Raw genomic sequence first — 27821 nt, forward strand, 5'->3', positions numbered from 1 at the left:
CCGTTCTTTAATAACGCACGTTACTGTACCATACAACCCCTACCTCCTCGGACAATTGATAACGCAATGAAGAGAAGCAGTTTATACACCATTTGCGATTCCAGCCTTATTGTCATTACTCGTATTTCACCGCACTCTTCATGTTGAGATCAGTACAGACTCAAGTGGACAGTTGAAATCGCACAAATGCGAGTCCAGAGTAGATAACATGCTGGTAAATTGTATACGAATAACAAAAGAAATGACAGTTGGCAAACTAAATGTATTAATGTACTCTTTATTTCAATCCCGAAAGATGCATGTTTGTGATATAATTCACACAATAATTCCGGAATCTAACGATACTAGTACACCTGACAAGACAAGATAGCAGAGCCCACAATACAACATAGAATCAATCAGTTGTCTTTTTTGTATACTCTCCAATCCATAAGATTATTACATTATGTATTTTCATTACGTCTTATTCCATAAATTCTTTTTTTTTTCAATCTTTTCAGAAATGCCATATATTACTATGCCTACTGTTTAGAAAGTTACCTTTAAATGCACTTATTGGGAAATATTCTTTTGATACATTTTTATTTCGCGGATATATTAGCCATTATGAATTGATGTCGCTTCCGTAGTTTTGTGATTTGAAAACAACAAGTGTCAAAAACGCGATTCCATAATGTGAACTCACAGAAATGCAAATATGATCATCAGTGCAATGTGCGTAATTGATATAGGCTAGGCAACATACCAATTATAGTTACAGCGTTATAGAAGCCTTCATTTTGTGTGCAGACGGTTGTTTATTTGAACTCTAACCACAGTGTCATCACATGTTACTGTATGTTGAGGCGATTGCTTTTAAAATACTCCGGACCTCCGCTATCCATTGCAGATTAAACTCGCTTCTTCACCAAAGTCTATGAACTCTTTCTGAAGTACAATGGCTTCTTCCTAACTCACCCACCTGGCACTTGGAGTCTTAACATTGTCAGAAACGAGAATGGTCGTAAACGGCAATTTTCTGTGTGTTATTAGTTTGGAGTTAACAAAGTTACAATACACTTGGTGAAGTAAATTAACGTTCACGAAGATTTATTTGCTTTTAAGAGTCAATTCATTCAATATGAATTCAGTGCGTGGTTTCGTCATAGTAAAATGGAGATAATAATTTAAATAAAAATGTCGGCCTCACCCGTGAAATCTCCAGACAGTGAAGAAAGTGGAGGCTCTCAGTCATGGGTTGAATGGAGTGTAAGTGTGAACTATTTGCAGTGTTGATATGATAGTCTACATACAAAAACAAAGTTCGTTGATATGATAGTCTACATAGAAAAACAAAGTTCATGTTAGAGGAGACATTTTTCTCACAAATTCTTCAAGTTTGCAAAGTTATTTTTAGTTAAATCCCAAAGCTGAAACTGCACTTAGTATGAAATTGCCTTTTTACCACATACATTTTGATTGCAGGCAAGACTTGTCATGTGATCAAGTAAACTGGATATATTCTATGTTATTGTTATGATAACAAGAAACTTATCGTCAGATTGATTTTTTAAGTTGATAATATTTCATCATTATATTTAAGTTTCATTATATAAATGATATCACAAAGGAGAATGTTAAACGCTGGCTATTATGTAATGATGCAAATAAGTAGGTTTCAGATAGGTTCTATGCTGGACTCTTAGTTTGAGGGTGAAATGACCTCCATCCCATCTGAATAAGGCAAAATGGTAAGAAAATAGTGAAAAATAAGAGATCAGCACTTTGAATGTTAAAAATAAGAACTTCAAGCTAATGTTTTGCTATGTATTTGAAACTAATAATATTAAAAAAGAAGAAATATTTGATAAGATATTAAAATGTTTGTTTTAGCAAAAGACAATATCCTCAGAAATATGTTACTGTTGTAAATGGGTAGTTAATATTGAGCTATAACTCATTGCATACTTTTACAGGATGAAATGTGAAATTTAGTTGCCCTTCTTTAGCAGGCAGCCTAAAACTGCAACCGAGAAAAGGTGAATTTTATTATCTTTATTCCTTTTTAGCACTGTATTTTTTCTGGTTCTATATGTCATATTAGTTTGTTTTTTTTTACAATACTGGTACTTTGGAATGTACAGATATTCTCAAGTAATCTTTTAATGAAACTAATTATATCAACAGCTTGTTTCAATTTTTTGATGACAAAACAATGTACAAAATTAGTATTGTTGTTTATAAAATGGTTGTATTTGTCACAATTAATTTTGAAAATTGCTAACATAATTTATGGTCCTTTAATAACGTTATATGTGTCACCTATGCAAACATGGTGGCTGAATTTGATGTTGTTAAAGATATTTGGGTCAAATCCAAATTTTGGAAGAATTTTAGATTTAAAACAATTTTTTTGTCATGTTTTAATTATTTACTAGTACAGTAAAACCTGTCTTGAGAGACCACCTGTCTTGAGAGATCATATTATCAGAGCACAGATTTATTGATTATATAGCATTGTAACCTGTTTTGAGAGACCACCTGTCTTCAGCAACCATAATTTGCTGGCACAAGAGGTGGTCTTTAACACATTAACCCCTGGAGCTTTTTGTCATTTTTGCATGAATATCGAGTAGGAAACACATTTTGAAAGCTATTTCTGAATAGACTCGAAAACACCAAATCCCCGGTCTTCTTTCAATAACATACTGCCTAGTTGTGTTAACAACATTGTTTTTGGTTGGTTATTTAACTCACGCATGAGCAGAAGGGTAAAAGCTGGACTACTTTCTTTTCTTTCTTTTTTTTTTGCTAAACAGAGCCATTATTTTTATATGGAGACCACTCTTTATTCCAAATGCCTATCTTATCCTACTTTTTGCAAAGACTCATCTGTCTGTTTGCAGTTCGTACTGATTTGCCTTAGATCTGAGACCAAAAAGTCTAAAATCCGGACACAAAATCGGATTCCGACCACTGGCAAATTGTGGGTAAAAAAAAGGACGGTCCAAAAAATGAGGCTTTTCTATCTGGATTTTGGACTGCAACTAGATATTCCCAGATTATTTGGTATCATTGTAGAGTTACATCTGTCTACCTTTCTATAATACCACCCACTTTAGTGTATCATGCCTGACCATGACGCTACAGTGCTTGGCAGTAAGCTACTACCTCCTGCCCTGTAAAGTCGTCGCTAGGGGTTAATGTGTTAAAGACAGGTTCTGCTGTGTATGTTAATGTGTTAAGTAAATGTATTCCTTTTAAGCCTGAGAATCATCTGAAGACATTCAAAAATGCAGTTGTTTTCTGTTAGAATTTTATGTAATTTCTCATGTCCACAAACTGTTTTCATGTTTGTTGACGAAGAGCATTTTATGTTTACTGGCCCTCTCAGATAAATATATTGCCCAGGTGTTGTCATTCCACTTTAAGTTTCCCTGCTATTTTATTAAAAGTGTAGCTAATCAATTTTAGACTTCAGTGTCAGCACAATGTCTCTTACAGGCTGTTATTTATAGTGTAAGCTTGATCATCCTGCGTTAAAGTTTTTTGCCTCCAACTTTTGCACAATTTAAAATCCACAAGAGCAAATTCATCTACTACACGTATAAGGTACTGACCATGTAACCAAGACATTTAAGTTTATCTCAAGTTGATTCAGTGCTAAAAATATATGATAGCCTGACGCATGGGGCCCCTCTAATTTTAGGGTGGGTCAGTCCTGTATTCAAAGTGAGGTGCCTGTTGGGCTTGTTGAAAAAAAAAATAATTTGCCTGAGGAAACTTTGTTTATGTGGATGAAATGTGTAAATTTATTTTCATGATGTTGACATACCTACCATAACATGATGTAATCTAAATCAGAATCCGATCACCATTGTCCTGCATGAAATTAATCAAATTGAATATTGGCGAGTCATTTTGTACTCCCAAACCCCATGACATCGTCATGTTTTGAGAAAAAATAATTTTTAGTGATCTTAAAAAAATATAAATATATATATAAAAATAACTTTCAGTATATGACCATTACATGTAGTATGTATAAACGGCAAACAGTCGTGACTGGAGCTGATGTAAAACTAGCCCCATTGCAGTTTAAATAGTGGTTATTAAAGGCAAAGAGGTCAGGTATAAATCAGTGTTTTATATATTAATTGGCCAACAATAGATAGTAAGATGTGTCTGAAGGCTGAAGTGGGTCACAGGGTGCCCCCATTGTGCTAATTTGCATGGTAGGATCAGGAAGTGGAACAACCAATTATAGGTAAATCAAAGAGATGATAGATGAATGTAAAAGAAAGGAGTTATTATATATTATTGCTTAGATGAGAATATTTCAGCCGTAGGTATTATATTTTTGACATGTTTGTGAACAGTGAAAAAGTTTCTTTGAAGTCGGATTTGACTGCATATATAGAATGCAAAGCATGATCATTTCATTTGTTGGAATAATGTTCAAGTGTGAAACAATTAGCTATCAGCAAAGATCAATACAAATAAATTTCAGAATTCTTTGTAGATGGATTTTTACATTTGGAAGCACGCTTGCAAAAAAAAAAAGATAAAAAAGAGATGAGATGGGGGTATTCATTCTTTGCTCATACAGCAAACAACACCTCGCCATACGTCAACTTGGTTTTGACCAGGATTCCTCAAAGAATCCAGCAGAGTTTGAACACCAGGACCATCCAGTCCTTAGTGAGTGTAGTGATAAACACTGATGACCCTTGCATTACCTTCAAACCCCTTTGAACCCTATTAAATTTATACTTGAATTATAGCTATAGCAACATTGTGTGACAATATTTAAAAAAGAAATTTTGGGCATGGGGAAATTGGAGGCTGGACTTGTGGAATAAATCTGAATTCCAGTCAGGGCTTGTGATTTTATTTGTCTAAAAACATTTTTCTTTGAGCACTGTAATTGATATTTTTGTGGAGTTATTTTGCTGTAAATCAGAGAAATATATTTTTCCAGCTGTTGACAGACAGAAATTTAAAAAAAAGAGTGCCAGACCCCTGTCCAGAACATTAAATTGTAATTGTTGTATAACTTGGTACATATTTTGATTTGTTGAAAAATACTGTAATATTCAGTGGTTCAGAATTTTTCATGGTATCCACCTCTGCAAGAAAGTAAAAAAAATGTATGTGATAAATGCATGGAATTTAACTTCAAGATTTCTTTGTGAATTTTCAGTAGGAATTTTGTAGATTGAAATGTACATGATGACACGAATACGCATAATGATCAAACTGACAGAAGTTGATCTAAGGGGAATAAAACACTGTTGATCTAAGGGGAATAAAACACTGTTTAAATAGTTTTACATTGATCTTTGAACAAAAAAAGACATGAGTTGATATTGTACTCAGAATGTGGAAGCATTATTCACCTAAAAGAGGGTGGGGTGATCTTGATTTGAAAAAAGGTAATTTTCACTTTTTCAGTATATTTAGGTGAAATTATTGGCATTAGGGAAAGTATTTCTCCTGACTTAAACCATAGTATGGACCCTGATGTTCGTTTATTTGAATTTTGTATATAGTTGCTTTGAAGGTAAGCATATTTGTTGAACATTTTTGTAGGAATTTTTTTCTATGCACAGATTATTTCAGTTTCCAGAGTTGTTTTTTCTGCTGTATCCCAAACTGAAAAAACATTCAAATGAAAATCTCTAGGAACTGCTAATAATTTGAACATGCTATGAATATGTCTCAGTTGAATAAAGTCTGGAAAGTTTCCACTGATATTGATCTTTACAAATGAAGCTGCTTTGAATATTTTGATTTTGTGATTTCTTTTTATGTAGATAATTAAATCCAATTCTGTTGGAAGCAAAGGTTATCAGTTTAAAGAAGAAAACTTGTTGTTGTAATGCCAAACAGAAAAATATGTATATCTTGTCAAACGACCATCCCAGTTTCTCATTGCCAGTCCGTGCACTTTCTTTCCCAATGGTATAAAAATAATACTAATTAAAAAAACATAATAGTGCTCAAATAAAAAAAAATCTGACACAGGCTTAGGGCTTGACTTAAAATAAATCGCAAACCCAAACTGAAATTCCACAAGCCCAGGCTCCAATTTCTATATGCCCAAAATGCCCCCTTTTTTAATATTTGTCACACAATGTTGCAATTGCTACAGTTCAGTATAAATTTAGTAGGGGGTTTGAAGGTAGTATAGGTGTTATTGGTGTTCATCACTACGATCAGTACAGACTCGATTGCCCTGGTGTTCAAACTTCTGCTGCATTCTCTGAGCCAATTATGGTCGTAACTCAGTTGATATACGTCAAAATGTTTGCAGTGTATGCCTCTTCTCCACTTTTCTTTTTCTTCTGACATTTATTTTTGTTGGCTTTGCTGATATGATTGCTTCCTAAATTGGCTTCAAAAATGAATTAAACATTATTCTGACAACTGGAATGGTCATGTTTTGCATTTTATATATGCAGTAAAATCCGACTTTAAAGAAACATTGCCGCTGCTCACAAACTTGTCAAAAACCTATAATACATATGGCTTAAACATTTTCATTCAGAGCAATAATTCATAATACTTTTTTTTTCTCCTGCACATGTTTAGCATCTCTTGATTTACCTGTTGGATTGTTCCATGTCCTGCGTGTACCTATGCAAATTAGCACACTGTACTCACCTACTGCAGTCTTCAAACACATCTCACTAGATATTGTCAGCCAATTAAGTAATATGTGAAATGGTGGTATATAACCTGACCTCAGTTTAAACTGACCAAAGGATAGTTTTACATCGGCTCCAATCATAACTGTTTACTGTTTATATATGCTACATGTAACTGGCATATATACAGATAGTGGTGTGTTTTTTTCTTCTCCATTTTCAAAGATTGCTGAAAATTGTTTTCTTGAAACATGACCGTGTCAGGGGATTTGTGAGTACAAATCATGTTTTTAGCATGACATGCTGTGTTACAATTTGATTAAAATGAGATCTTCACTTCATGTATCACAGTGGCAATCTCATTTTAATCAGATTGTGCTGTGTTATGGCAGGTGAGTCAACATCTTGAAAATACATTTCTGCATTTCATCAATGTGATCAAAGTTTTCTCTGACAAATATGATTTTTTTTTAACAAGGTCGACGGGTACCTCTTTTAGAAGACAGGATGGGCCCAATCTGAAATTAGAGGGGCCCTGGGTGTCGGGCTATCGGTTTTTTGAGCACTACATAAAGTTCACCTTAAATATATATTATGTTTAAAATAAACCTGCTTGTCCTAATTTTAAAACCATTGCAATAGGAAACATACCTATTTTTGATTTTTTGCCTTAGAGTGTGATGCAGGCAGTACCCTGTTTTGCATATTCATTGTTTACTTATATTGCCCATGTTCACACTGTCTGTAGTTAAGGATGATTTTCATAAGGATGCAGTTTCAGATTGGCACTTGGATGTTAAGACTGTAATAACTAAAGGCGATTGTGTGAGGAAAACATCTTAAAACAGTTTTTGGTTTTCTGATGCAGACTTACCAAGGATTAAATTAGTTTAAAAAATAATTGGAACAAGCATGCACAATTTTTCTGAATGTGTAGTGTGATATCAATGAGGGTGAACAATGATAATCCAGTAAGAAATAACCCCAAATGAAAATCCAAAAGGGATAACAAAGAGAATGGTTCTCAATATATCCAACTTAAATACCAATTGTTAACAACATATACAAGCAGACTCTTGTAAATTGGTAAAAGTCAGTTGTCTCTTGATAATGAAATGTATAGTAAAGGTCCAGCTGATAATGATACACAGAAACACATGACACAAACTTACTGCATGCTTGATGTAAATCGCAACATGTTCAAGATGGGAAGTTATATAATGGAAAGTAGCTTTTCCCTTTACCGTCATTTGTGCATCAAAGACCCCCATAATTTTAATTTGACCTCTAGTTTTGACACCAGGGTTTGTTTCTTACTTAATTTGACCGCCAGTTCTGAAACAAAGGGATGTTTTGACTCTCAGTCTTGTACCCCAAAATGATACACTGGGAAAGTATCAGAACTTGTATCCTAACAAGGAAGCTACAACTGGATATGTGTTTGCCCATTCAAAAATTAACTTTCCCAAGGCAGTGAAAAAGCTTGAGATAGCTGGAACAACAAATCACTTTAAAGAATAATAGAGATGTGTTTCCAGAAATGGTACATAGGGCACAGAGGCATTGTAAAGAGTTTGGGTTAAAGATGCTTCCTAAGTAACAGATTCTGTACTTTCTTTCATTTGTTTCACAACACCAGAAACCCAACACCACATTCTGGAAATATCTGATTACACAGATAGGTACCATTTGATTAAAAAGTTTGTAAACTATAGGGTGCAGTGCAAATAGTGGATTGACTATGATAGTTTATTTCCAACATGATGGGAAAAGAGTCCTGATTTCATCTACAACAGCTGGATGTTGTGCTATGTAGTGGGGTGTAATTCTTCAGTGACAATGGCATGACTGAAAGATGGTCAGTACATTGCAAATGCTATATCTTGCTTCATTTTCTAAGACAGACCGATCAAATATTTAATTAATTTACATATGTATAGAAAGGGTGACAAATCAATAGTAATCATGAAATAATAAAGCCTTGAAGTGGTAAGGCTTTTAACCACAGACTTGATTAATAGTAGCTTAGAAAGGTAGATTGTGCCTTGTAATGTGTTTATATATAAAAAAGAGCTAACAGTAGCTGGCTTTATAAATTATGTATAGTCACTTACAAAGTTACAGAATAGTTGATGGTTCGACCTTGTGTTATAGTGGTATTGCTTCTTGAGAAACCAAGGACTTTTTTTGAAGTCTTAACTGTCTCAGTGCTTCCTTTTATCTTCTTGCACATAAATAAATGACTCACTGTTTAGAGGAAAGTTTAATGATTAATGACTGAAAATGGAAGTTTTACAGAGCTATAAAATTGTTGAATTGCATAGTTTTGGTTAACTTGGGTATTTTATTGTACATCAACCACCAGTAGGTTATTTAGTGTCAAGGCAGTTGGAGTAAGATACCGTTCACAATGACACATAATGGTAGTTGACTTGAGGGTGAACTGTTGGTAGGATTCAAATCTGCATCCTTTCGGATGTGAGTTTGGACTGTAACCATGGCACCAGCATAGCTTCTGTCTGCATTAGTTACCTCTCGTGATGTACAGGAGGGCTCATTAGGTCTGCTCTAATATTCTTAATACCCTGAATCCACAGTTTTAAGTGTTCAGAAATTTAATATATGACATCAAAGATTAAGTTCTTTGGCAAAATCATTCCAGTGCTAACTAATATTTGAAAATAAAAAGATTATGGATGGATCATGTCAGGCATGGTTGGCAGCATTGAGTAGTCATTCATATATAGTATTTCTTCCATGATAAGATCAGGTAATTTTAGCCAAGGTTCAGATATTTTAACCTACTTGTATCTACACCTCAGTAGATCAGTCAGCTATTTCAGTGCTTTGTCCCAGTAACATCTATTGGATTTAATGAGTTGCCTCCCTTAGCATGTAAAGCCGACTAACCAGTAGCTAGCATGTAATAGCAGTTCATTGTTCATCGTCCAAAAATGGTAGTGACAGTTGACTTCAAAAGGATACTTTGTAAGTTTAACATCAAGAGAATGACTACATACTAGAGACGCCATTACAGGTGTATTTGAAGGAAAGGATGTATTTGTGCAAACAAGACCAGCAGTGGAAAATTGATTGTTTCCGAGTCCATTCCAGCTGTGTATTCACCTTGTCTCAATCATATGGGAACAGTGTTCAGATTTGAACAACATGATTCTGATTGGATAATTTGGATGTGGTGGCTTGATGCATCCAATGAAATTCATGGACCTGAAGCGCTGAAATAGCTGATCGATCCACCAAGATGTAGATAGGTTAACATATCAGAACCTTGGCTAGCGAAGATGAGATTAGGGGAGCAGCTGAGTGAATTTGTCAAAAAGTAGTGGTGGTCTTATTATCAGACAATACAGTTTTTAGTAAATAATGAGCCAAAATTTTGTAAAGATGAGACTGAACTTATAATTAGGCAGTGGCTAATCATCATATATATTGTATCAAGAACAGATTTGGAGGTAGTAAGTACAAGTAAAAATATATTATTCATTTTTTCTCAACAATTAACCCTGTACCAGCATGATAGCATTAGTTTAAACAGTAACCAATACTGTGAGAATAAAATTCATAGCAATAGTTTTGCCTACAAGACCTTTAGCTTCTTGAAGGGAGCTTGTCAATATCTTACTAGCGGAAAATACACTCGTAGCAGTTATGTTTCCAATAACAACATCATTGTTGAAAGTAAGACACTTTGGGGCTGATTTATTCTTTTTCTTATAAAGGTCTTCTTTTACTTCTTGATGATAATGCATTTGTCTTGACAACTGGCTATTGGGATAAGTAAATAAATTTGTACATAATCATGTATTCAGGGAATACTTAGTTGTTTTTTTTGTTCTGTATGATTCATAGATGTGGCATCCATATAGCAAATGTCTCACTGTAACTGTAATCAGTAGAGCAAACAACATAGACCCTTGTTTGCCAGTGCATTATGCAGTGGCAGATATGGGTCTATGTTTGTAGTTGAACCAAATTTATAGTCGAGTATATATGGTAGATGTCTTACTGTTAATGTGATTTTTGATGAAATAAAGATAGTTTATTTTGTGGCAGTTACCTTTATCGATCACTGCCATTTCACCTTTGTTCACTTGTATTCACTTTCTCACTTGTATGTGAGAAAGCTTGTCAATAGCTTCCTGTGGGTCTTTGGTTCTTACTTGGGTTCTTACCTGGTGTTTTCTTCAACCAGTTATATTGGCTACCATGTATCGTCTATTATTTGCTGAAAATTGGCAGTAAAATCCGAGGGGCCCCGAGTGGCCGAGTGGTCTAAAGCGCTCACAGTTACAGATCACTGCCATCTCACCTCTGTCTGCATCGGTTCGAGTCTCGGATTCGGCTAATGTGGTTATGTGAGAAAGCTTGCCAGTAGCTTCTCATGGGTCGGTGGTTCTTTCCGGGGTTTTTCTGGTTCTTCCTCGACCATTAATGCTGGCCGCCATGTATAGCCTATCTTTTGCTGAAAAATGGCGTTAAACCCTACAACAACAACAACAAAAGCAATAAAATCCATAACAACAACAGCAACGTTATTCACTCATTGGCCATGGGATCAAGGCCACAATGTTTACTCCATTGTTTCAGTGTGGCCTCACATCCAGACCATGGCTTTCTTGTCATACAAATATACATAGCTGACATGAATTTTGGATGATGATATGTGATCCCCCACTCATTTTGGTGCTTTGGGTATCAAATTTCCAGATTCACTGTCCCTTTGACAGTTGGACAATTTATTTAACAAGAAAAATTACTTGATAACTTTACTTGGAGCTAACTTTTGGTTTTCCACAGAAACTTTGACAGATTTCATGAGGAAGATTACTTTAAAATGTTCAATTTCATCTGGGAACTCACACTATCTTATTTATTTTTGCCCATCAGGATTACTTTAACCGCCAACAATTTTAACATTCCCATGGAAGTCAGAAGTATTCTCTCTAGGCTGGGTTTATTAATAACTATTCTGAAAAATATCATTTTATGACATGTTTCAAATTTCCAAAGTTTAACCAAAATTTTCAGTGTGTTGTCTCAACTGTCATTGTCTGCAATTAGACTGTATGTTAACATTGGCTTCTTCCATCTGTCTAACCATTATCAAGTGGACTCTAATTAAAACTCACTCATGCCTCCAAACAGAGCATATCCCATCTTCCCAGTCAGAAATTTATTGTGAGCCTTGCCCATAGCATCAGACTAAATGGTTATGTGTCACGCTGACCATGATGGAATGTACTACAAAATTATCTCTACAAAATGTTTGCACCATTACAGTACTCCCTCTCCATCAGTTGCAATAATTTTAGGATTGTATTCATTTTATCCATGCAGAACCAGCTTCAGGCCTATATGGCATGGATCAACTCTCAGTTGAAGAAGAAACAGGGTGCACATCTGGTAGAAGATCTCCGAAATGACACCAGAGATGGAGTGGCCTTTATAGAGCTGATTGAAGTCATAGGTATGTAAGAAAAACCAGAATAAAATATACGTCTTGAGTTTTGATTGACTGTTATGTACTGGTTCTTTTATTATAACTTCTAAAGTGGAATTTATGTATCCATTTTTAGGTATGAAGTACACTGTTATAGGAATGAATTACATTTTGACACATGTCCATAATAGTCTTATATCAATAGGTTACTACATTTATATGGGAACATATGAACTAGTGCTACTGAGTGATACAGCACAACATTAGGAGATGATTAATGCTCAGAAAAAAGTCCTGTTTTCCCATTAAATGATAGTGGCATATTCATTACCTCACCAGGTCATGAGGCCAATCAATGCTAGTTCACTAATCCATGATCAGTGAATTTGCTCATATATTACTAAAATCCAGGCATTCACAAATATATTGGATAATTAATTCCTGCCAATCAGTATCATAAGTTAACGTGGACTTTTGGCAGATTATCTTGGTGGTGATGACGTGTCCTTTCATGGTTGACTTATTGCTTATTACGTTAATTGACTTCCTGCAAAAACCTTGTACTTGAGCAGGTACTGTGAATGTCAGCTGCAAAAGTTGACATAAGTTCTTCCATACATCAAGTATATAGGGGTGCAGATTTTCAGAACAGTACATACATGCAGAACTAGCCTGGTACCTTGGACCAATGCACTGATTTTAAAACTGACATGATAATATGTTTTAAAGTATCAGGCTAGTGCCAAACATGGCCAGTCAGAAAAGGACATGTTGGTCAACACAACAAATATAGCAGAGCTATACCAAATAACGGGTTTTACATTTTGATCATTCTTGGTGTAAAATATTCACTGATGTTTTGAGATGACAAGTGGAAAGATTTGGATGTTCTTGCAAGGTGTGTCGCCATCACTGAAACATCAGAAATTAGGTGAGGACAATAAAGAATGTGATTATAAATAGAGAAGAGAGTGAGAAAGTACCAGAAATCCTGGGTAAACAAATATAAATGCCAGAAATATGACCCAGAAAAGTATTAGGAGAAATTTGAAAGTGCATGGATCAGTGAAATTTGTATGGTAAAATGTTATTATAGTGGTCATATTATTGTTTCTTTTTTTTTTTTTTAATTACAATTTCAAACCATGTTTACTATGCATATTTTTGTGCTGCCATAGAAATCCTACTACTTTGTTGTTGTTGTTGTTGTTGTTGTTGTAGGGTTTAACGCTATTTTTCAGCCCATGATAGGCTATGGGGGTGCTTACCAGTTATTATGTACTTTTGAGAGAATGACATATGTAAGGTGAATCTGTTTGCATTTAAAACATGCACAATGAAAAAATGGTGGCATACCTCTATGCCATATTAATGTAATGTGGATGATATTTCTTTGGATATTGTACTTTTGGAATGTACATGATTTAAATACACTGCTAACTAAAATGAATGCTCCCTTGTGCTAACAAATTAGCCAGAATTTGTCTAAAGTACACTATCCATAGCAGCTATTAAAATAGGGAAAATTAATTTTGCCAGACTAGACAATACCAGCTTCTGAAAGGGCAATGAATGAATTACCAAATATATAAAATGTAAAAACAAAGTTATCAGCTCTTTTTTATACATTTTACCTCTGAAGTTCAGGAAGTGAAAATGACCAAGTAGAGCTAGCACAGTTTTTGAAAGGTGCACGTCTGGAGTAAGGCCAAGCTGTATACTCTATAACCCATATTACACCCATCAATCATACATCAAAATAAAGGGAATTAAAGGGTTCTTTCAATTATACCTAAGATGATACAAGGTCTTTTTTAAATAGCCAATATAACCAGTAGAAAGCCGGGGATATTCTTTTTCTTTAAAATCCTAACCCAATGCAAAATACAAAACTGTAGAACGCCACCTATACATGGCGGCCAGTATTAATTGTGGAGGAAGTACCCAGGGAAAACCCCGGAAAGAACCACCGACCCATGAGAAGCTACTGGCAAGCTTTCTCACATACCCACATTGGCTGAATCCGAAACTCGAACCCATGCACACAGAGGTGAGATGGCAGTGATCCGTAACGGAGGGTGCTTTAGACCACTCGGCCACTCGGGGCCCACCTACTACTTTGTTGGAGAAATACACAGTTGTTAAAATAATTTGATCTATAAGATAATATTCTGCAATAGTCTACTTCAAACAGTTTTTATGAAAAAGATATTTTTAAAAATATTTCACAGAAATTATTAAACATACCTCAGATTCTTATACTTGTTTAAGATAAATGTTATTTTGTTTTTCAAACTGGAAGTAAAAATGCATACCTCCCCCCCCCAATGTGTGTCAGGGAAAGCACATGCAGAAAAGAAACACTAGTTCAGATTGTTTTCTCCACAAACTGTTGATCTGAGTATTTGGACACTTATTACTATGGAACTAAAAAGCAAATTAGTTTACAGATCTTTGACAAGGCCCAGCTACATAATTGGTTTTACAAAAATATTTAGCTTGCCAGTTGCTTCTTGTGAGTCGGTGGTTCTTTCCGGGGTTTTCCCACGTTCTTCCTCCGCCATTAAATACTGGTCACCATGTAGAGCCTATCGTGTGCTGAAAAATGGCATTAAACCCTACAACAACAACAACAACAGAAATATTTTTTTGCCTGACCTGAATGAACTTGGTGCGTTATAGTAGTTATATTTTTGCAGGCAATACTTTATTTGTTAATACTATTACAGTTATACCTTGAAGGCAATAATGTAATTGTTAGTAATGTTACATTTGTACCATCAAATCAATAATGTAATTGTCAGTAATGTTACAGTTGTATCATGAAGTCAATAATGTAATTGTCAGTAATGTTACATTTGTACATTGAAGATAGTAATGTCATTGTCAGTAATGTTACAGTTGTACGTTGAAGATAGTAATGTCATTGTCAGTAATGTTACATTTGTACATTGAAGATAGTAATGTCATTGTCAGTAATGTTACAGTTGTACATTGAAGATAGTAATGTCATTGTCAGTAATGTTATGATTGTACCTTGAAGGCAGTAATGTCATTGTTAGCAAAGTTACAATTGTACCTTGAAGGCAGTAATGTCATTGTCAGTAATGTTACAATTGTACCTTGAGGGCGGTAATGTCATTGTCAGTAATGTTACAATTGTACCTTGAGGGCGGTAATATCATTGTCAGTAATGTTATGATTGTACCTTGAAAGCAGTAATGTCATTGTGAGCAAAGTTACAATTGTACCTTGAAGACAGTAATGTCATTGTTAGTAATGTTATGATTGTACCTTGAAGGCAGTAATGTTATTGTCAGTAATGTTACAATTGTACCTTGAAGGCAGTAATCTCATAGCAATAAAAGCAACACAAAAATCTTTCATGCATGTAATTGTGTCTCTATTTTCATTTATCGATTGCAGATCAATTGTCACAGTTGACAGTGAAGATATGTCATTTTTGTCTCAACGCTGAACCTTATAATATGATGGAGCTGTTAACATCAGAGTATTACTTGTGATATTAAGTCATTCCTTTTTTCTATCAATTCTCCATTTAGTTTCTTACATTCTTATCATTACCTGCATGATACCTACATTGTATTGGTTTTCAGAGTTACATCATAATTGTTGCTGCATGATTCATGGATATAAATTAATCTTGTGGCAAAATATTACAACAGCAGGTTTAAAAACAGCCAATTCGCACATATCCAAGCAAATGTCTCGGAAGTAGATTTTTCTCGTTGTTGGAAATCCTGATGTATTTTGAATGCTAGTTCACTTGTTCTGCTCTTTAATTTGACAGTTGAATTTTATTTTATTTTTATATTTAATACTTCTGTTCTTTTCATCTCTAAAGCTGGAGAGCGGCTTTCAGGTATCCATACAGTTCCGACTAACTACACAGAGATGAAGGAGAATGTGGAACGTGTTTTAAACTTCATGAATGCCAAGAAAATACGCATGCACCATATAAATGCGAGAGGTAAATTGTTTTTGTGATATTATGAATGTCTCTGATCTTTATAGTAGTTAGTCAGTTATTTCATTTCTACCTTTGAAATAACACCTTTAGATAGATCTGAGTTTTGCTTAATGTATCCATCATTTTCATATTGAGGCCACTCTTTATTCCAAATGCCCTTCTTATCCTACTTTTTGCAAAGGTTCACCTGTTTGTGTGCAGTTCAGACCAGTCTGCTTTAGATCTGAGGCCAAATAGTCTAAAATCTGGACACAAAATCAGATTCCGACCAAGGGCGAAGTTTTGGTGGAAAAAAATCGGGTCCAAACAATTACGTTTTTCCCTCTGTATTTTGTAGAGCAACTAGAATGTCCAGATTATTTGGTATCATTGTAGAGATTCATCTGTCTACCTTTCTATAATATTACCCACTTTAGTGTATCATACATGACCCTGACTCTACAGAGCTCAGAAGTAGGCTACTACCTCCTGATGCATAAAAGAGGCGCCAAGGGTTGATGAGTTAAATATTTTCTAATTCATAAGCTCTGCAATTTCAGTGGAATTATGGCCAAATTGTAACATTTAAACATGATTATGCAGTGAAATAGATTCCTCTTTGCAGTGCATTTTTTGAATAAACAAAATTATAATGTGAAAAATTTATTTGCTTACACAAATTACACTTTGTTTACCCATCATTGTGACACTTAAGTGTCTGTATCAATGTTACATCACACTATGCTGTGCTGTTTGTGGTGAACTTCAGAAGAGTTACCTGCTGTGCAAGATACATACTGTTTCTTTGTATTGTATTGGGAAAGAAAAAGAATTCTTTTTAAAGTGAAAGTCAATGTGGTTATGTAGGCACCTCTACTGATCTCAACTAAAATAATAATTATTCTAAAATTTAATACTAATGTGTATTTACCAAAGTATGTTCAATCCCGATGATGAGTGATCTACACTTGAGCTGACTTGGTGTGGACTTTGTTTGGCAGGCACTAAACTGGGTCAACAAAAGCAGAAATATGTTTAATCATTACCATAGCAGGGGTTAATAAACAATTTTGTTCTCTAATACACTGCATTTTCATGGTGACATGATAGTGCATGAGATTCAATCTGGTTTACATTAAATAAAACCTCTTTTGGTATCGTCTAAAAATGTCTATGTACATCAGCATTGATTTTGTCACATTTGTTTCCTGGGGTATATAGTTATCTTGCAAGGAATATTGACAGATGAGCAGCATAATAAACTGAATAATTACTGTTTAAAGGTATGTGTAATCAAATTCTGAAAAATGATGGCTTTAGCTGAAAGAGTTGGTACTGTGTTCCCACATGACCTGTATAGTTTGTACTTTAGAAAGTGCTTATTACTTAAAAGTTTGGTTTTGTGTGTTTATTGTCTTTTCTTTCAGTGAAATCAAACAGACTTGATTGCTGAAGTTTTCCATAAGTTTTCGTGCAGTTATACATATTAGCCAAAACTTAAATTTTGTAATGGGAAAAAATATTTTGGCAAAACCCATTCAGCCAATCAATCAGTTAATATTGCCTATTTGAAAAGAAGCTACATTAACACACTTACAATTAAATTTTCTTGGGTGTTTCCACTATTTTCAAATGTGCTTAAGTTAAAAGTGTGAATAGGCAACATGTAAAATTTGAATCCCCTGGAACACATCTTTCTTTTTTTCCAGATATTGTTGATGGTAACCTGAAGTCCACTATGAGATTACTGCTTGCTCTGGCTGCCCATTTTAAACCTAAGAGTGTAAAACATTCTGGTCAGGGTTCCCGATCAGGTGGTCATAGCCCTAATATGACTGGTATTGCACAGGTGAATTTTCTTCCTTTAGCACATGTAATTTTTGAACATTTTTGACTCAGTTGATGTGCCAGGACTTGCGTCTTCCTCACAAGTGAATAGGTACCTGTCATTTGGTTGTAAGGTGTGGAGGAGGCCATCTTGACATAAAAGCTGATTCTTTCCTATTATGTTGATCAGTATTATTATTTTTTGTCCATATCTAATTTTCTGGCCTTTTCATCAAAAGCATTGAATAATTAAAGATCTTATCCAGTTGGTCTTTAATGATAACGATTCCAACTTACCATCCAGTTTGGCTGCTACAGTGATCATATTGAAATTCTTGTTATCGCTGCTTGTTGATGTTTTCACTGTAAGACCTGTTATACCTATTTGACCATAATTAAAAATAATTCCTGTCTGGCATACAGTATGGCCACTATGATGACTACCTTGAAAGTCTTCTTACCCCTACTCTTGAATGGATAATCATATTGATACCAAAACACTTCTTCTTACAATGTTTTCTGGGTCCTAAATGAAAATTGTGCCAATCTGGCATTCAGTATGGACACGCTTATGTTGCTGTCTTGAAAATCATATTGTCACTACTCCTTCAGAACAGATATTGATACCTACGCTGGATTTTCACCAAAAGACTTTTTGTGATGTCTTGTTTGTCCTGAATGAAAATGCAGCCTCACATACGTCCATTATGGCTGCCACAGCTTACATCTTGAAAAAATGTTGTTATTCACTTGAATAGATGGTTGTATCTACTTGAGGTTTTACTTTTTCACGAAAAATAATTTTTTCTTGTCTGGTTTGGTACTAAATGAGAAGGATGAACAATATTTTTAGGCCGATGCAGTTTATTCAGTATATAAGTGACATACATTTTTTGGTGAATAAATCATGATTAATACTTATACCTTTTTTTTATATAGATAAATAATTTTGTAAAATATATTTTCCTCTCTTTATTTTTGTGCTTAGAAAAATTGTTTTGCTTACAGAATTCAAAAAACAAAATCCAGGTTAATCAGTGGTATGTATGACCTTTCATCTGATTGGCTAAGCTTGTAAACACTTGAGACACCATATTTCTGATTAGATGTATATAAGCTTATATTATAATCTCAGACGAGTTTGATTATAAATGACACTCACATCTGATTAGCCAAGGCTGTGAACATTCTAGATGCCATGTTTCTGAACAGGTTTGTATGAAAGTTGATATCGTCAAGATCTTGGTTGTCTCAGTTTTGAGCAGTACAAGTTTTTGTATGTAAGTTGATATCATCAAAATCTTGGTTGTCTCATTTTTGTTTGAGTACAAGTTTTTGTATGTAAGTTGATATTATCAACATCTTGGTTGTCGCATTTTTGAGCAGTACAAGATTTTGTATGTAAGTTGATGTCATCAAAATCTTGGTTGTCTCATTTTTGAGCAGTACAAGATTTTGTATGTAAGTTGATGTCATCAAAATCTTGGTTGTCTCATTTTTGAGCAGTACAAGATTTTGTATGTAAGTTGATATTATCAACATCTTGGGTGCTCATTTTTGAGCAGTACAAGATTTTATATGTAAGTTGATATCATCAAGATTATGGGTGTCTCATTTTTGAAACATAATTTACTTAATAATTTGCTTTAGCTGTATAACCTCAAAGATGGAAGGCCTGTTTTGAGTAATAAATATGGTTAAAGGCTGATTGGTACCCAGACTTATGCACTTAATAATTCATAATATAGTCATTTTCATACTCTTCAGGGAGCCTCTGCAGCACTTGCAAAAGCCAGGAGAACAGTAGCCAAGGCAGGGAGCAGCTTCAGGAGGCATAAAGGAGATTCTTATAAGGGAGACAAGAGGTACTGGCAAAGTTTTCCACTATTAGCCTTTGTCTTTTTCAATTGTTAACAAAGTTATTTGAATTATTTGGATTTCCAAAATAGTCTCATTTGTGGATACTATTTTCACCGGACATCTTTGGAGTGGTCTTTATATTTATGGTTTGTTTTGATTTCTTAACTCTAGGACATGACCAGTTCTTACAGCTGTGTATATGTAGGCAATAGTGTATGAATACATGATTAATTCATGAAGCCAGAGAACAAGTCTGTTTTTTGACTGTAGTGATTTTTTTAGAAAGATACGTTGGCAGCCTAGGGCAGAATTGTACTTCTGTCTGTGCATATAGTATACATTGGACATTTAAAAAGATGCCCTACTGTATCTTCTATTTTTTTGCTGTTATTTAGAAGAGATATGCATTTCCAACACAAAAACAAATTAAAACCTGCTATTGACAGACAGGCTGCTTGACCAGGGCCAAGTTTTCTCAAGCCAAATTGCTAAATACAAATACTAGTATTGATGCATTACTTCATGATCTTTACCTTTCACAATGCTTTAGAATTGGATATTTTATTTTTATTTAGCTTTTGTACATATTGCTTATATTTAAAGTATATTTCAGATTTTATATCAGATGACCAGATAGGTTACTACCTTATATATTTCACTTTACCTACTTTGGTAATTAATTAAAGTACCTTCATTTGGTCTTGGATTTTTATTTCTCCCAATAAAATTGTCAAAGGAGCATGAAAAGCTTAGATATTTGGCTAGTGTTAAAACACCATAGGGTTTTATTTGTTCAAGAACATGTTCTTTTCTAATTGCATGTTTTGTCTCTGTTCTAAGGAAGTTTTACCATGAGAGCAGTTCTGACCAGTGCAGCGATTCAGATCCCAGTTTCTTATCAAACAAAACCCAGTCTTTCCATTCCCAACCAAGAGAGGAAGTGGAAGGTGCCAGTTGTGATAGTAGTTCCATGGGCAGTTCCATCCATAGTCCCCAGTCAACTATAACCATGACGTCAACTCCCAAGTCTATGGACACATCTTCAAGACTAGCTAGCACAGAGCACATTTCATGTAAGTAAATTATGGAGATCATACATAGTTAGCTGTGTGAATATGGATTCCTAGAGCATGAATAAGTATTTGAGTTCTTGTTTATCGAGTTTTGCTCTGTGCGTGCACACTGCCAGTGTAAGAGTGATGTATTTTTGAGCTTCTTAGAGATCCTTGTCTTGCTCTATCTATACACATTTGCCAGAGTATGAATGAAGTATTTTAGTTTTAGGGTTAGATACTGTGTGTATTCACATGGCCAAAATATGAATGAAGGATTAGAATTTTAGTGTGTGTGTGTGTGTACACCAGTGTTATATCATGATAAAAGTATTTGAGAGCTTGGGTACCATATCATGCTGTACATAGATATGTCAGTGCATGAGTAAAATAATTGAATTGTGGGAATTCATTTTGTGATGTACATTTACACACTTGCCAGCATTAGTGAGCTCTTTGAGCGAGTTATAGGGTTTCATGGAGGATGACTTTGGAGAAATAGGTGAAGGAATATGGCCTGACATAAAATACCATCTACCAGTGTGCTGCAAACTATCAGGGACCGCTTCGGTGGCTAAGTGGTTAAAGCATCCTCCTCAGATGCAGGAGGTCATGGGTTATATTCTTTGGCTGAGTCATACCAAAGACTTATGCAAATGGTACTTACAGCTGCCTCGCTTGGCGTTCAGCATTAAGAGGTTAGTGTTAGAACTGGTCAGCCTGGTGTCAAGATAATGTGACTGGGTGGGACATCATGCTACATGTCTGCAGCATGATGCTTCAGTGCTAGACATCACTATAAACTGCTATACTGCAGACATCATAGGGATATGACTGAAAAATTGTTAAAGCTACGTTAAAAATCCAAATCACACACATGCAAACTATCAGCTGTGAGTGTCATCAAAGCTTTATGTGCCACTTTGAAGCATGACAAGGGATAATAGAAAGAGGGTTTATTGTTTTTAATTATGTATACGTATTTTTCAAAGCAGAGGTGAAGTATTCTTGATGTGTATACACACGTGTCAGCAAGAGACAGTTACTTTAATTCTAAGGTTTCATGTCTTACTGTATAAATAAACATTTGCAAGAGCATGAGTGAAGCACTTTGTTATTCAAATTTTTGCTATCAGTCAAATTATATACTCAGTCATGTTGACATAAGAAAATTGATCTCTCTTAACCTCTGATGTCTCACTGGACAGTTGTTTTGGTGAATTTTCATCTAACAATGACCCAATACAGAAAAATGAGAATAATTTTTCATTAAAAATACAAATAAAAACTAATGATTTTTGTTGAAAGCATGCTTGTAAAATTTTGAATGAGGTATTCAGGTTAATTCCTTGTACAACTTGTGGCTTTCATAGTGCACTGACTTGCACCAACACCTCTTTTTTTCCTTTAATTTTTCACAGGAAAGCAATTTTGAATATTATCCTGTGATGAGGCTGCTAAACGAAACAGTGTGCATCTTATGCATAATTAATGTTCACTAGTACCCTAACATATTAGCACACCTCTCATCCCCCTCAACCATTTAGATATTTACCTCTGTAGTTATGTAAATATTTAAGCCAAATTGGCTGTTCATTAAAAATTAGGGGGTCTCAAAATCTGAAACTATCCAATGAGACCTGAATCAAGCTCTCCCTGAAAGACCAACAAATCACCTTTTCATCTATGTGTCTTCATACAGATTAACTATCCCTTGCTCATGCTAGGTGTTCACCAGAATCCTGGATGTAACCTGGTTAAACTTTCACTTGCAACTGTGGAGATGATCACAACAGCTTGAGCATCCTCCACATTAAAGACATACAAGGGAAAGTGGCATGTTTTCAACAACTGGTGTCCTGTTCACAACAGCACTTCACTCTCAGCCTCCATTCCCCAACTGGCTAATTGTTCCATGATCTCACACACATTCATGCATCATGAAGGAGACAATATTCAGTGCAGCAGGGACCTTTCCAATGTCTGGTCCAGTTTTTATATATTCAGGCCATACTCATTTTGTTCAAAATTGGAACCTTCTGTTGGGTCTTGATGTCGCTCAACTTGAAGTTCCAGCCTCTGTCTTCCACCTCTCGAAAGCAGTTATCATGCAAGACTTGTTTCCTGATTTCAGTAACTTGAGGTTGCAGGTTGAGTGAGCTGCACGCGCTCTGTATTGATTAAAACTATATGCAGTTATGTTCAAACGGTTCTCTTGTACTAATGACGCACCTAAGTCTAATTTCTCAAAACAATTTGTTGTCAGTAGGTAACTGAGAAATATCTGTACACTCTTCCTCTCTTTGATCAATCTTTCAAGAGAAGTGAAGCAGCAGGACCTGTTATGTGCTCGCAGATGCTAATGAAGGTGCATAGAGAATGTACATGGTGGCTGTCATAGGCTGGATAAGGTAGGAAAGTAAGACTTAAAACCCCACCAGCACTGGCAACTTGTTCAAAGGGGGTAATTTGATTCATGTTATCATGTTTCAGCTTAAATATGAGCAATTTTCACAAGCCTGGCCTTTGAACATAATGCCTCTATTCGAGACTTGGTGCAGTCAGCTGGTTGATACTTCCAGACTGTTTTCAATTTGCATGATATAGTCTCACAAAGGAGAGAGCTGTATCACATCAGGCCACTGGTAGATGCCCAGACAGTTACCATGCCATGTTCAAAACAACACAGTCTTAGCTCCGGGCATGACCTTGCAACTTTCTCTGGATACACCTGAGAAATTTTGAATGTAAGTCACAGGGATTGCTCTTGCATGTTTATAAACATAAAATCTTCAGTTGTGCTAACCTCAGTCATGTTACAAGAAGTTCATTCGTCCGGTAGAGCAATCAGTATGTTCCGACAGAGTGACATTTCCTTCTCTTCTTTGCTACAGTGTCTGCAGTGTGGCAGTTTATAATGACGTCTAGCACTGGGGCATCATTCTGCAGACATGTAGCATGATGTCTCACCCAGTTGTATTATCCTGACACCAGGCCAACCAGCCCTAACACTAACCTCTTAATGCGGAGTGCCTAGTGAGGCTGTTTTAGTATAATTTTTATAAGTCATTGGTATGACTCAGACAGGCAGGGATCGTCCTGGGCTTCGCCAATGTCGCAAATTGCGATTTTTTTTTCCTTATTGGCGACAAAAATATCCCATCTGGCGATTTTTTTGGCGACATACTTTTTGGTTATTTAATTTGTACATACAATCATGGATTTGGACTGAATAAATTTAAAGCCAGAACGAAAGGAAGCCATAAACTTGACTAAGCAATGCATTGGAATCAATCTGTTACACAAACGATCCTTTGTTCTTATTGACAACCCTATCTTTACAGTGCATTGTTACATCATAATCTGCTTATGCTGACATCTGGGCTGAGTACTGTATGCTGCGATACAGTCAATCATGCTACCGCACTATACCTACAACTGACCCACTTCTGAAGACGCGAATAGAACAGATACAATTAATTGTATGGCTAATCCTTCTGTTTTTTTTTATACATATACCAATACAATAGTTTTGCTGAACCTTCATAGAAAACTGATAACCTTTGAAGTACCGACTACTGTGTATAAATACAAAGCAAATGGAAAAAATCTCAATCACAATTACATCTGTCTCCAGTGCAGCATTTTACTCATTGATCTTTTCCTTTTGCCATCAGTCCCGTGTTACGGCTGCAGAGACTTAAACTCCGCAACAAGAAATAGCAAAAAAAAAAATAAAACAGTTTTGCATAATTAATAATAATTATTTATTTCTCAAAATACAGGAGTGAAAGAATCCCTAAATTGGGTGTGAATTTACGCTTATATATACGGTCCAATATTGCCAGGTGTTGACTCGTGTAAGTTTCATTCGTGGGAATGGAGATCCTATTTTTCTTGTCGAGAAAATTTACACAGCATTCAGTGATCATTCTTGGGATTTAGGAAGCAATTCGCTACAAGCTTTGTGAAGCTAGCCATAAGGGGGGGGGGGGCTGCTGAGAGACTACTGGTGTCACCTGTCAGCACTGAGGACTGTGAACGTGGATTCAGTAAGATGAACCTCATAAAAACTGACATCAGAAATAAGCTCTGCATCTCATCTCTTGAGAATTTAATGAGAATCAGCATGTACAGATGTGAAAAATCAGACTTTGAAACTGCATTCAACAAGTGGGCAGCCCTAAAATCGCGACGGATCTTCATGTAACACTTTGTAACATTTTGTTAATGCTTGTTGTAATTAAAGTATTAACTAATCCATCTTTTGTAATTTTCATTGCCTGTTACATTAATAGACTAAATTAACACTTGGAAAAATGTACACTACTTTTTTTGGCGACACTTTTTGAAAATTGGCGACAAAATATTGAGGTTGGCGATTATTTTGGCGACAGCTTTTTAAAAGCCAGGACCATCCCTGGACAGGACATGAACCTGTAACCTCCCGCATCCGAGGCAGATGTTCTAACCACTAGACCACCAGAGTAGCCATATATCAATAGTGCAATTTCACCAAAAGACTTCTTATGATGTCTGTTTTATCCGAAATGGAAATGCTGCCAATCTGATACTCCACCATGGTATCTTGAAAATCTTATTGTCCTTACTACTCCTTATAGGAGTTTCCAACACAGGACTTCTTATGATATCTTGTTGGTCCTACATGATCTCTTGTTAGTTCTAATAGAAAATGGTACCAATCAGACATCCAGTATGCCCACCACAGCAGTTAATATGAAGATCTTGTTATTGCTGAAGAATGTTTATTGTTATTGCTGAAGAATGTTTATTGTTATTGCTGAAGAATGTCATAGATGGTTTATTGTTATTACTGAAGAATGTCATAGATGGTTTATTGTTATTGCTGAAGAATGTCATAGATGGTTTATTGTTATTGCTGAAGAATGTCATAGATGGTTTATTGTTATTGCTGAAGAATGTCATAGATGGTTTATTGTTATTGCTGAAGAATGTCATGGATGGTTTATTGTTATTGCTGAAGAATGTCATAGATGGTTTATTGTTATTGCTGAAGAATGTTTATTGTTATTGCTGAAGAATGTCATGGATGGTTTATTGTTATTCTAAAGAATGTCATAGATGGTTTATTGTTACTGCTGAAGAATGTTTATTGTTATTGCTGAAGAATGTCATAGATGGTTTATTGATATTGCTGAAGAATGTCATGGATGGTTTATTGTTATTGCTGAAGAATGTCATGGATGGTTTATTGTTATTGCTGAAGAATGTCATGGATGGTTTATTGTTATTGCTGAAGAATGTTTATTGTTATTGCTGAAGAATTTTTATTGTTATTGCTGAAGAATGTTTATTGTTATTGCTGAAGAATGTCATGGATGGTTTATTGTTATTGCTGAAGAATGTCATAGATGGTTTATTGTTATTGCTGAAGAATGTTTATTGTTATTGCTGAAGAATGTCATAGATGGTTTATTGTTATTGCTGAAGAATGTCATGGATGGTTTATTGTTATTGCTGAAGAATGTTTATTGTTATTGCTGAAGAATGTCATGGATGGTTTATTGTTATTGCTGAAGAATGTCATGGATGGTTTCAACAATCAGCAGCAGGAATGAAAAACCATTAGAACATCAGTCCCTTCAGGGATGCATTCCTAGTGACCAATAAAACTCAGCTATTTTGATATTTCCACTTCATTAATGCTATAAAATATTCTTTTACATGTATCTGTTTATTTGAATCCATTTTTTGTAAAAGGCTGTTTTGCTGTTTATACTGTTTCAGTTCACATATATGAATACAGCATTCAGAATCTGTCTTTTTAAGTCATGGCATTAAATTTAGGTGTGATGAGATCAGTAAGGTTTGGGAGAATAAAGAATGAAAATATTGTTTGGGTACTAGTATTACCGAAAATGAAAGAAAAAATAATTAAATGATGTGTGAAAATCAGATTTAATACTTACATTGCTGTTGATAATGTACATTTCTTTTAAAAGAACACGAGGAAAGTATTTGAGCTCTAAGTCCTAATGTGCTAGAGTATGACTGAAGCATTTAAGCTTTAGGTTCCAAATCTTGAAGTATGAATGAAGTATTTGACCTCAGTATTTCCATATCTTCTAGTGTGTGGATATCTACGTCTGTCTGTCTGTCTGTCAGAGCATTAGTGAAGTGTTTAAGGCCAAACTTATGGTCAGATTTTAACCATGCTTGAAATATATGCTTAGATCAGTAAGACATTGGACAGTGTTATCCATGCATACTAATGAGGTGATATTACATTTGATAGGCTGAGCTTGTAACCACTCTTGAGGCCATATTTCTTGTCTGAGTTCAGTGAAGGCAGAAGTGGTCTTTTATTTCATTGGCTGAGCTTCTTACCAGTTTGGAAGCCATGTTTCTGTTCTTGTTTTGATCCGATTTGTAAGATGGTATCATCAAGATCATGGATGGGTTCGTAAAGAGCTTTATCCATGCATATTAATAAGGTGATCTTGCATCTCATTGGCTGAGATTTTCATTTTTCTATTTTGATGGATTGATGAATTTATTGATTTGTTTATTATTTAGCCAAAGACAGTGGGACAGAACTAGAGGACAGTGCAGGAAATCCATTGTTGGTGGATGTGATAGACAAAGCCCAGTATGATACCCTTCTAGAAGAATATGCAGCCCTTGCTCAGAGTATGGTGGAAATTAAGAAGGAACTAGTCCGACTTCAGGATCTGGTATATATTGTGTCTATCTCCTCTCTAGGGTGGGAGACATATTGGTTTTGTGCTTATGTCTATCCATCTGTCCATAGCCATTTCATCCATTCATCACATTTTCTTGCAAGAAGAGTTTGTGAGAAAAATAACTATTCAGCCAAACCAGACCAAATTTTATATTTAGATATATTGAGTGGGTTCTTGTTACTGTGGCCTAAATTTTAAATTTTTTACATTTTAAATTTGTGTGGACTTGGGGGGTGGGGTGATTTTTAAAAAAAAATTAAGATAGTTTAGTAAAATTTGATATATTTAGTTTTATTT

General features: G+C 35.1%; 1 protein-coding gene across 1 annotated transcript in view; it reads left to right on the forward strand.

The window, feature by feature from the left end:
* The first annotated feature begins 606 nt into the window (after positions 1 to 606).
* The window catches only part of LOC149793346 (dixin-like), an 86504-nt gene continuing 59289 nt past the window's right edge, over positions 607 to 27821 (forward strand). Inside the window, exons 1-7 of the mRNA XM_089967328.1 lie at positions 607 to 1248; positions 11988 to 12117; positions 15956 to 16081; positions 17770 to 17909; positions 19655 to 19752; positions 20588 to 20820; positions 27358 to 27515. Of these exons, the coding sequence (XP_089823454.1) occupies positions 1177 to 1248; positions 11988 to 12117; positions 15956 to 16081; positions 17770 to 17909; positions 19655 to 19752; positions 20588 to 20820; positions 27358 to 27515 (957 nt within the window). The 5' untranslated portion in view covers positions 607 to 1176. The remainder of the gene's footprint in view (positions 1249 to 11987; positions 12118 to 15955; positions 16082 to 17769; positions 17910 to 19654; positions 19753 to 20587; positions 20821 to 27357; positions 27516 to 27821) is intronic.

Source organism: Sinohyriopsis cumingii, chromosome 8 (assembly GCF_028554795.1).
Source record: "Sinohyriopsis cumingii isolate HCF-2022 chromosome 8, ASM2855479v2, whole genome shotgun sequence".
Lineage (NCBI taxonomy): Eukaryota > Metazoa > Mollusca > Bivalvia > Unionida > Unionidae > Sinohyriopsis > Sinohyriopsis cumingii.